This window comes from Sardina pilchardus, chromosome 16 (assembly GCF_963854185.1).
Source record: "Sardina pilchardus chromosome 16, fSarPil1.1, whole genome shotgun sequence".
NCBI classification, from domain to species: domain Eukaryota; kingdom Metazoa; phylum Chordata; class Actinopteri; order Clupeiformes; family Clupeidae; genus Sardina; species Sardina pilchardus.
Window position 1 is genome coordinate 13,087,258 of NC_085009.1, and position 11,686 is coordinate 13,098,943.

The window sequence follows — 11,686 nt, forward strand, 5'->3', positions numbered from 1 at the left end:
AAATACAGACCCTCTCTGGTTTCCTTACTAGCGCGGAATTATTTTTGCGGCGGATGCAGTCACGTTTGTAGTTTCCGTTTCTGATTTCTGATTGGCTTCTGGGATCCTAATGTGTTTGTATCGTGGTCAATCATGCACATGGGTGATAACAGCCTTCTGAACCTGCTAGAAGGCGGAGATGGCGCCTTCTAGCCCATACCTATGAGGCTGATTACGATTAATAACGCCCATTCAATGGACTGATAACGTTCGAAGCGGGTGGACGACTGCCATAACAAACTTTCAAAGACACTGCCTAACATTAAATCTAGCTGTTAAAATAGTATCTTTAGCAGTAACTTTACATCTGACTTTGCAGTGCTATACTAAAAAACATCCACAATATTACCGAAGTAGTCTTTACTATGTAATAATGTTATTCAAAGTTCAAGATAATAATTGTAACTTATCGAATTTCTTCAGCTATAAAACACAAACCTACTTCCCACCTCCCCGGCTCTTTCCATAAATTGCATTGGTTGAAACGATATCCAATCAGTAGCACACGCTGTACTGGCTTCGTGTTAGGATTGGTTAGTCTCTGGTTCAATCCCACCGACCCCGGAAGTGTCACATGAACTTCAGAATTTCACACATGATGCAGTAGGAGCTCGTGCTACACAATTTTAAAGTAAGTTTAAAGAAATTACAATTGCAAATGTGTGAGATGAGAAGCATAAACGTACTGGACAGTTGAGGGTCAGAATAGCATTAAAAAGAGGACGTAGACCTGCATCAGGGTACTCGACATCTGAACTACCCAACCCAGTTAGTTTGGTCAGAGAAGCGTAGAGTGGCAGTTTGAATATTATCATTATTATCTCATAGTGAAGAATGCAAGAGCTAGGGTTATTTCTGTAACCTCTTCGCATTTATTTTGTTTGGAAAAAACATTACTTATTTGTCTTATTTGGACTGTAGGCTATAACTTTTGCTGGTTATAGGCTACCAGGCCAATGTTTTGAACTACACGCAAAAAAGGCTATGTCTGCTACTATGTATTCTGCTTAATCTCCTTTTTGCTCACAGATGTCTGACCCTCGGCATTCAGTTTTGCTGAACACAGGTTCCCGGATGCCTCTTGTAGGCCTGGGCACCTATAAACTGCGTGGTCTGGAGAACATAATGCCGACAGTGGATGCCGCCCTGGCTGCAGGTTATCGTCACTTTGACACGGCTGCTGTGTACCGCAACGAAGTGGAGATAGGACAGGCACTCCGTGAGCTGCTGCCAAAGCATGGGCTTGAACGTGCTGACATTTTCGTCACCAGTAAGCTAGGGCCTCGGGACCAAGGCCCCATGGCGCCCGCAGCCTGCCAGCGCAGCCTGGATCAGCTGGGAGTGGAGTACATCGACTTGTTCTTGGTGCACTGGCCTGGCACACAGGGTCTACGTGTCGAGGACCCTCAGAACAGCGCCAACCGTGCCCAGAGTTGGACAGCCCTGGAGGAATTCTACAGCTGCGGAAAGTTCCGGGCCATAGGGGTGTCGAACTATACCGTGCGTCACCTTGAGGAGTTGCTGGCGAGCTGCAAGGTGCCTCCTGCCGTCCTCCAGGTGGAGTTCCATCCCAGACTCGTCCAGACTGAACTGAGGGCCCTCTGTACTCAAAGAGGTGTGTGCTTTGAGGCCTACTCTTCGCTGGGAACAGGGGCACTTCTCTCAGACCCTGCGGTGCTGGAGGTGGCCAAAGGATGTGGGAGGACTGTCGCTCAGGTGCTGTTAAGGTGGGCAGTGCACCAAGGCATACCTGTGCTGCCCAAATCATGCAATCCCAGTAGGGTGCAGGAGAATGGGCAGCTGTTTGACTTTGAACTCAGTCAGGAGGATATGGACCAACTGACTGGCTTGGACTGTGGGCAGAGGTACTGTTGGGATCCCACATGTGTAGCTTAGCCACAGAGTCATCAAACATCCCCTGGAGTCAGAATCCAGATGTAATGTCAAAAACTGCACTCAAACCACTATCTGTCCTATGATGTCGTTACAATCTGGTAATCTTATCAATACCAATACAAAGCCGAACAGACACTGCGATTTTACCCATGAATCAATCGAATCTGACACACTTCATGTACTGTAGTCTGAGCAGTCTCACAATGTCTGATCAGAAGATGTAAACGATGAACGTTCCAGTTCTGGTCTGATCCGATCTGACATGCCAGCATTTTTTGCTGGATGCCTTGCAACAGAAACAGTTTAATGTACAGTGTGAGCACAACACACATGGTTTTGAATGAAATGCACAGTGTGAATCCATGTCGTATGCAACTGATAATAACACTCACTGTGTCTTTCCGAATTGAGCGGCGTGACCTGACTGTATCTAATGCACAAAAATTAATGACGATTTCATCCATCATACTGAATTAGTGTTGTTCTTTAACAATGCTGCCCTCGTCTTACCTTAAGTGCTGTCAGTCTTTAGTAATGTAAAACTAAATTTATTTATAAAATGATACAAAACCTCTCATGCTTTTCATTTTATGTAATTTCTTTATTTTACAAGAGACCAACAATGGTTTCAAAACATTATAATGTATATTAACAGTTGTTACGCTTTTCAAAAATATAATAAGTGCACAAAACGGCATTCCCCGCTGAAACATTGTATAGAGTAAGAGTGTTTCAAGTAATGTCGTACATTTTCTGAGAGTTCTACTGCGATGGGCCTTTGAATGGCTTGCTATTCCTACTCAGGTGCTCTCAAACCACACAGCCATCAAGGCATTTTGTGGGAATGTAGTTGTTCGAAAAGGCATCTTGTAATGTGACCCTCATCATACCCTCTTGATCCAAAGTTTTGAAAAATAAACTGACACAGCAATTAGAAAAATTACAATCCTCCAGTTGGTTTTACCATACCCTGTGCTTATCCTACTCACAATCTGAGGGTAGGGATAAGACCCTAGGTAGATAACCTAATTAAAAATGGTTCTTGGTGCCACCATGGCACAACTGTTACAGTTGGGTCTGTGTGCCCACAGGGAGACGGTTTGAGCCTCGAGTCACAGGTCATTTCCCGATCCCACCCCATCTCTCGCGCCAGCTCACTTCCTGTCAGTCTCTTCACTGTTCTGTCTGAATAAAGCCAAAAGCCCAAAATATACAGAGAAAAAAAAAATTATGCTCCTCAGATTTGATACTTAAACTACTGTGTTAAATATATAATCTGCCATGGTTTGTGACCATGTTTAGTGATCATTCACCTTATTTTCAATTAATGTAATTAAAATATAGAACAATGTACAATATAAGAAATATAGTACACAACCCTCAAGCCCCTTAACAGTGCAATTCAGAATAAACCTCAGCACTCTGATTCACAAAAGTAGTTTCTATGTTTAGTGGGTATTGTGAATATGAGAAAATAAGGTAATGAAAGTGTGCAAGTAAACAAAATCGCTCCAGAGGCAATGGCAAAGTTTCACAATGAGAAAAAAAAACAACGCTCCAACCAAACACCATATACAGTACACTACTACTTATCAAATGTTTGGAATCACTCACAATATTGTGTTCTCCGTGGAAAATCATATTATTATCAATCAAATAAGTTGCAAAATGAAGAGAAAATCTAATGTTTGCTTGTTTGTTTGTTGAAATAATCTGCAGACATTTCATCCATCCTTCCAGAACTATCTTCCAAAAAATGCACAGGCTTAATGGACACATGAGGTCATCACATTGGGTCAAACTGCTTAAAAAAACAGGAAAACTTGGTGTAAATAAGTACAGTATGTAGCCTATGGCCCATTCTTAACCTCTCTCTTCGATCCTCCATGCTCGGTTCTCCAGGCTGGTTCCCACTGATCTAAAACTAACACTGGATAGACTATCCCATTGTTGCTGCCCCATCATTCTTTATCTAGATCAGTGGGAACGAGGACTGAGGAAGGAAGGGAGGATATATAAAAAGACGAATGAGAGGCGCCCTATGTGTATTTGGAGCCGATTTTGCCATATACCACAGGTTGTCATTTTAGTGGTTTTCCCCACTGCCCCACTTCTAGAACTGACCATTCAGATTATGATTCCAAGTCAAATGTGAACTGGCCAAATGATAGCGGTCTTATACATCGACATCAGATCAAATGATGCCTTGCAGTTCTCCTGGTATATGCATAGTTTGGCCAAAATAAAAAAAAATATTTTCCGCCATCCTTACGTATTGAAAGAAGCAGCTTCGAAAATCCTCACATCTCCAACCCCTTCCAACAGATTGTTGCTGGACGAGAGCCTTCCAGTTCTTGTCAATGCCTTAATCTGCCCTTATCTGCATAGAACATGCACTCAGTCAAAGATACGCTTCCAGATGTCAGGGCAGTCTGAATGGTGGGGTGAAATGCCTTATGGGAGATGGTGTTTAGCCGACCCCTGGAGATCTCAGTGCATCCGTTCCCCTCCGACTCTTCCTCTCCCCTCTCCGGCCATGGCAGCTATCGTCCTTACTCAGCGGTGCGGGTGTCTCCGTCGGTCTCCTTGTGGCTAAAGAGGGAGGCAAACCAGCTGCGGGAGGTTCGCATCTGCCGGGATGTGCCTGCACTCGCCACTCTCCTCATCTCCTGCAAGGTAAAAGGCCACACTTGAACTTCTGTTGCTTGTGTCCGTACAGACCTTATTCACAGTGACATAAAATAGTGGGGTAAGGTGCTACTAATTACGTTAGTGTGAAGCAGAATCACAACTTTAAAAGGTGAAAGGCCACATCTAACTTTTTTCATTTAGCAGACGCTTTTTTAATTCAAAGCGAGGCCATCCTTAAAAATATGTTTGTTTGCAGTAACAGCCCCCCCCAAAAAAAATTGGGTCGGTAGGTAGGCAAATATTTTTTTTTTCAAGATTCAAGGTAAAAAAAAAAAGTACATTTTTGGTCACGGCGATTTTGTTGGTAATAATGAAAAAATATTTGCATGTTATATGTACATACATTAAACACACACACACGACACACACTATATTGCCAAAAGTATTGGGTCACCGGCCTTGACCCCCATATGAACTTCAGTCACATCCTATTCTTAATCCATAGGGTTTAATATGACGTTGGTCCAGTCTTTGCAGCTATAACAGCTTCAACTCTTCTAGGAAGGCTTTCCACAAGGTATATGCATGACTGTGTACCCGTGCACCAAGCAAGGTCCATACAGACATGGATGACAGAGTTTGGTGTGGAAGAACTTGACTGGCCTGCACCTGACCTCAACCCAATAGAACACCGTTGGGATGAATTAAAGGGGACTGAGAGCCAGTCTCCTCGTCCAACATCAGTGTGTGACTCACAAATGCGCTTCTGAAAGAATGGTCAAAAATGCCCATAAACACTCCTAAACCTTGGAAAGCCTTCCCAGAAGAGTCGAAGCTCTTATAGCTGCAAAAGGTGGACCAATGTCATATTAAACCCTATGGATTAAGAATAGGATGTGACTGAAGTTCATATGGGGGTCAAGGCAGGTGACCCAATACTTTTGGCAATATAGTAATATTTCTGAACGTGACTTAACAAAAATCAGCATACTTTATAGAGGGTGCATTAACCGTATGTTATCTGCACAACTATGACTAGATCCAATTAGTTGTAACAACACACAAACACTCTTGCTTAAATTCTTGCTTTATAATGATCTTTACCTTTTGAATTATTCTTTGATATTGCCCTTCTCTGCTTTTATTTGTTACTATTTGCTTTGTGTCTAAAGCACATTGAATGACCTCTGTGTATAAAATGTGCTAGGCCTATTCAAATAAACTTGACTTGACTAAAATGTAGGCTATAGCTTTAAATATGCTGTAGCCTACTGCCAGAGAAGTAAACAAAAAATATGAATTTAATCGAGTCCGTACCTTTCCGGAAATGTTAATAAAGTGTTGTTATAGCGTTGGCAGCTGCAACAGCGACATTTCCGGAAAGGTACTGACTCGATTAAATTCATTCTGGACTCTCTATCCGACCACATAAAGACGTGGGGATACTTCGGTTTGGCTTTAGGGACCCTCTACTCACTACCACGTAAGTGTAGTGTTGTTTGGAACAGTAGAAGAGGTATAAAAATAGCGTTTTGTAGCGGCGAAATGACATGCCCGAGTCACCTCCAGGCTAACGAGTTTTGGCTAAAAACGGTGAGCTCGAACTTTCTCAAAATACATCCGAATGACATGATTTTGGTGTCAACTCAACGTATGTACTCCCAATAGTCCGAAAAATTGATCTAAAGTGCATTTCACTCCGGATTATCCCTTTAAGCCACGGTCACCGTTACACGGATGGGGAGAAGGGATGGGTCCGGGAAAATATCTGGACATAACTTCGTGCCAAGTCATCTAAATGTTCAAGTGTTTAATGCGTTTTCAGGTGGATAATAGTGCCCGAAATAGTATAAGTTTTGACGTCAACCACGAACATTTTCTTGGCTACAGCCGCAGCCATTAGGCTAGTCAAGCGCGAACCACTGCAGTGAATGAGACTGGAAGCATAGCCTGTAGCGCATGACAAACATAAACATATGACGCCACAGGTTTTTATTTGGAAGAAAGAACGCAGCCTACGTTTGTATGTAGGCAATTTGTATTCACAATAGGCTACTTAAGAAAATATTATATTATTGTATTGCATTTGTATTGGGTGTTTGAAGAATGATAGGCCTAATTAAAAAAAAATCGGTCGGTCTTAACGCAATTTGCAACCGGCAAGTCGGTCGGACTAGAGGGGGAAAAAAATAAATGTTTGGGTCGGCCCTATATTGACAGGGTCGGTCGGGTTACGGCAAACAAGAATATTTTTAAGGATGGCCCGACTTACATACGATAATTATGACCGCCGCTAGCGTAGCTAGCGAAGCGGTCATATAGTTGTTGTCAAAGTTTTTTTTTATTTTTTTTTTTTATTCTTTTTTCCCGTCATTTTTCGTCAACGATTCCCGGGACACCGTAACACCGGAGCGCATGAAACTTGGTGGGCATGTAGCCCCAGTAGAGTTCTATGGAAAATTTTCGTTTCGTCCCCGGGGGTCACTCCACCCCCGCGCTGCCCCCGCCCGAAGCCCAAAAATGACAGTTTTTCCTACATAACTACCTGAACCGTGGCACCGAGGATGACAAAATGTTTATGGTATGTTGTTCTCTAGAGCTTGCATCAACTTAGCTTATAACCAGTCATTTTTTATTTGCCCCCCCATCGTAAAAATTGAAAATGCAATGTAATATTGCTTTAATTGCCCCTATCTTCAGATGAGATGTTATGAACTGCACCAAATTTCATGTGTATGATTAACCTGACACCCTCTGGGAGTATGCCAAGTTTTGTGGAATTTCATCCATGGGGGGCTATAAAATAAATGGATTTATGTGTACATTCAGGACTGTATACCCATCGGCCAGTAGATGGTGGTCTAAATCCCCCCCTGGGGATTTCAAAAACTGTTCCAAACATCTCAATCTCTGCTAGTTTTTGTCCTAGAAACATATAAGTGACACCATTAGAAACCTTTAATCAACTAGTTTCCAAATATGTTTTAAAAGAGAATGGTTGCTCTGGGTGCAACAAACATGCAGGAACACACACACACACACACACACACACACACACACACACACACACATAAATACACACACACACACGCATACCTACACACACACACGCACCACTACATACACACATGTACATAAAACATTATACAAACACATGCACAAACACGCCCACACGCATGCACACATACACCCTTACACACACCTACACACACACACACACACACACACACACACACACACACACACATGCAATCACACATCTTTGAGTACATTTTGTGAGACTACCGGAGCTGAGAAGTGAATGTGTGTGTGATGTACTATAGCCTGTGTGTGTGGGTGCGTTTCTGTGTGCCCATCTGTGTGTTTGCATGTGTGTATATGTGTGTATGTGCATGTTCTGTGTGTGTTCTCTTTCTTTCTCTCTCTCTCTCTCTCTCTCTGTGTGTCTGTGTTATCTGTGTGTATTCTGTGTGTGTTCTCTCTTTCTCTCTCTCTCTCTCTGGGTGTGCCTGTGTGTGTGTGTTTGTGTGTGTGTGTGTGTGTGTGTGTGTGTGTGTGTGTGTGTGTGTGTGTGTGTGTGTGTGTGTGTGTGTGCGTGTGTGAGTGTGTGCCTGTGTATGTGTGTTTGTGTGTGTGTGCGTGTGCACACGTGCGCATGTGAGTGTGTGTGTGTGTGTGTGTGTGTGTTATCTGATATTGGAGTGACAGTGACGGCAGAGAACACAGTGAACATATACTCAGAGACACATTAAACACACACACAAGCAGACACACACTCACACTAGACAGAGAAGCACTCATACACAAAAGCAAGCGCACACATGCACACACTCATTTACATACATAAAAGTTGCAGTAGGGATGGAGTAGGCGATGGAAACACAAGCGTGATTGATATTTGCGGAGAGAATGTGCAGGACTGAGCGGCGGTCATATTGTGTATCGCTTTGCGGTACATCTAGTTATATCTCAAGGGCCATAGTCCCCAGAGTAAGTCAGGGCTCAAGGGCACATTGAACCCACAACTTTTCAGGCAACTGCATGCTAGCTCGGCTCCTTAGCCACTACGCTACCACCGCCCCTAACACTTATAATTTCTGTTGTTTTTGTCCTTAATCACATTAGCCTGGTGAGCCTGATTAGCTGGATAAGCCTTTTATTAATCACATTATCTTGAACCTGTTTTAACCTGTTTTAAGGGAAGACATTACCCTTTGGTCTAGCATGGAGTCAAACTCATCGCTCATCCTCCTCAACTGTTGGCCGTATTTCTTGGCAGCCCAGAGTGCAGCGGGAGCTGATTGCGATCGAGTCCGGAACGACGGCTCACTAAAGAAGCCATCATCTTCATGGTCACTGCCTTGGGAGTTGCTCTCGGTCCTGGTACTGGTTTGGTCTTCAGAGTTAACTCTGTGCCTTGTTGACAGCTTACCTGTGGAGGGAGAGAGGGCGAAACAGTATGTGAGAAACAGAATGTATTCATGCAAAGTGTAGTAGTGTACAATCTTGTTGTACTCTGTAGCAAAGAGAGTTTCAACTGACACTTTTGGTAGAAAGGGTGCTATACAATAAGCCCATCAAATACTACAGTATGTCCACAGTATTTGCCCTATTTATTTTGCTCATCTAAAGGCCCAGTCAAATAAGCTAATATTGTCTCGCTCTATGACACAATTCTATGGAGGGTTACTCAGGGTAACACTGAGTATTAATGTTTACCAGTCAAGGAAAATGAAGCACAAGAAATAGGACAGTGAGAACATCAACCTAATATTACTTATCTCCCCTGACAGTTTACTAGATGTTCATCAGTACATGTTTTGGCAGTCAAATGTTGACATACAACACCATGTAGAGTGCTGATATGATACTGAAAAGTATAAGCAAAATGCTTTGTCCCTGAATCCTTCAATAAGGGCTCATAGTATGAACAAATTAGGCTAAAACATGTGATGTGTTAACATCATACTGACACACATTATTTATGAATATTATGCATTTGCAGTGACAGTTCAGATACAGTTAAAGTGATCTTGGAGTACGATATGACTGAACATAGCAAACAAGTTGGCAGAGCGATGGTTTGCGTGTATTATCGTGTATTGTTGCATACTTCTAGTAGAAAGTGAAAGTGTCTTGAGTATTTATTCAGCTTTAACTGTGACTTGATCCATTCTGGTAGTGGTCAGAGTACCCTCCAAATGACATGCACACAATTGTATGGATGGAGAGTGAAAAAGGGAGTTACAGGTAATTTCAGAGATTACAGTTGATTCAAAATCGTATGCACTGTCTCTACACTACACTGCACCACTGAGCTTAGATCATAAACATCCAAGCCTATAAATGTGCTGCTTTACAGACACGGGAGAGACATGAACCAATACACAAAAAGGTGACAGCGACAGCGTACCTGGAGGCTGGCGACTAGGTATTTCCAATGTGTTTCCAAAGAGCGTCTCCTTAGTGGCCTCTGGTTTGTCTTGACCGTCAGATGTATCCAATTCAGGATCAGATATATACATATTTGCCATTGTTACATCTTAAAAATAATGGATTTGAGTTAGAGAATGCATTTGGTAAGAGAAAAAAATAAGTTATAAAATAATAAAATATGCCAAACTGATACATTTCCAGCACTTTAGGTGAGGCCTTTGCCCATGACAGCTAGTACACATTGTCTTTGACCAGAAAGATCTTCCATTCATGGAATAGTTTCACCCTGCTTGGCCTGCTATGAAGTGATTTAATTGACCTACTTATTAATTTAGTTATGAAACACATATTTTATGAAGGCATCGACAGTAATTTGATGAATAAACAATATTTAATGGCCGAATGCACTAGGCTAGGCTACAACCTTAGGCTTCGTATTGCATAAGAGGTTTAAGTTCAGTGAGGCCTGTTCATAGAACTCCTTTGAGAAAGCTTCTGTCTTGGCGGTGCATGGAGCAACATTGTAACTTCACTTCCTGTTGTTTTCCTGGTTGCTAAGTGGTAATTGTTAACATTAACAGTGTCACAGCATTTAAAAGCTTCTTTGTCTGGCTATCGCTTAATTAACGACATGGCTAATGTTTACAAATTGGCCTTATTATAGATGCAGGAAACATTGTCAGGACAAGCCTGCAATCGACACCCAGAAATGCAACAACTGTCAAAACCCTCCTGAACGCTAGCCACTGTCCAAGCTTTCACTTACCGCACAAAAAAGACCGACACTTTGCCTACCTGATTATTTCGGAGGAACTAATCGTGCGAGTAGTTCAATGGCAACTTTATGACATGTTTTAACCCGTTTGTGCTAATAATGCTTGGCGTCTTGGTCGTTCTTCTGTTATTACACAACTGCTTCGTTCTGTTCCGCGACTCTACTGCGCTCAGCCTATCAAATTATGTCTTGTCTTCGCGGCGCAGCAGTCTGCTTGATGACATCACTGAGGCGAGTTGGGACCTGGTTGGGACTATGACAGCAGGCTAGTTAGGACAGATGTAGCCTATCCCTAGGCCAACTCTAGGCCTACTTGCCATATTTTGCCTGCAAACATAGTTTCAGTTGTCTACTTGCAACACATTGCTGTGTTAACTGTTAAAAGGGTAGGCTAGTAAGACTTCCATTATAGCCTACAAGAGGATGTACCTGGAGGAGTAGAAAATGTAGCCTAGCCTACTCTTTGAAAATCAAATTCACAATATTCAGTATTTTATCTGACAACATACACGCTATACTTGCATAAGATAGGCTATAATGGATATGTGTGTCGTTTTGGAGTGGAATAGTTTAGAGACATGAATTTCTGTTTTTACATCTGCTCCCACAATAACCTGTAAACTCCCACACACATTTTAGGGATTAACTCCCAAATATATGCAGGTGTCTCAAAACAGGGCAGTGTCAACAATTTGTGAAGCAGTTTGCCTTAGCTTCTTGAGAAAATATAAATCGAGTATTCCCTCTGTTACTTTTTTAAAATATTTTTTATCATTAAAGTGTTGGTGTAAGTACTGTAAATGTTCCAAGTAAATGGGATCTCCTGCCAGACAGGACAGATGACCTGCACTACCACCTTCGTTTTGAGTGACATGCAGGCTACACTATAATGCCTTTCAGTTGTAATAA

General features: G+C 42.3%; 2 protein-coding genes across 2 annotated transcripts; one reads left to right on the forward strand and one right to left on the reverse strand.

The window, feature by feature from the left end:
* Window positions 1–267: 267 nt before the first annotated feature.
* On the forward strand, window positions 268–2,510 carry LOC134060437 (glyoxal reductase-like). The gene is made up of 2 exons (XM_062517166.1): window positions 268–670; window positions 1,069–2,510. Exon 2 carries the CDS (start codon window positions 1,069–1,071, stop codon window positions 1,933–1,935), a length of 867 nt encoding a protein of 288 aa, XP_062373150.1. The 5' UTR covers window positions 268–670; the 3' UTR covers window positions 1,936–2,510.
* Window positions 2,511–2,521: 11 nt separating this feature from the next.
* On the reverse strand, window positions 2,522–10,938 carry badb (BCL2 associated agonist of cell death b). The gene is made up of 4 exons (XM_062517167.1): window positions 10,798–10,938; window positions 9,980–10,108; window positions 8,778–8,998; window positions 2,522–4,604 (listed from the first exon to the last, which is right to left on the reverse strand). Exons 2-4 carry the CDS (start codon window positions 10,098–10,100, stop codon window positions 4,488–4,490), a joined length of 459 nt encoding a protein of 152 aa, XP_062373151.1. The 5' UTR covers window positions 10,101–10,108; window positions 10,798–10,938; the 3' UTR covers window positions 2,522–4,487.
* Between the last annotated feature and the right edge of the window lie 748 nt (window positions 10,939–11,686).

Bases quoted from the DNA above. Each gene is read 5' to 3' on its own strand.
- LOC134060437 (XM_062517166.1), top strand. From the start codon at position 1,069: ATGTCTGACCCTCGGCATTCAGTTTTGCTGAACACAGGTTCCCGGATG.
- badb (XM_062517167.1), bottom strand. From the start codon at position 10,100: ATGGCAAATATGTATATATCTGATCCTGAATTGGATACATCTGACGGT. The intron at 8,999-9,979 runs GTACGCTGTCGC...CTCCCTCCACAG, and splicing joins ACCTAGTCGCCAGCCTCCAG to GTAAGCTGTCAACAAGGCAC. The intron at 4,605-8,777 runs GTAATGTCTTCC...TTTACCTTGCAG, and splicing joins ACTCCATGCTAGACCAAAGG to GAGATGAGGAGAGTGGCGAG.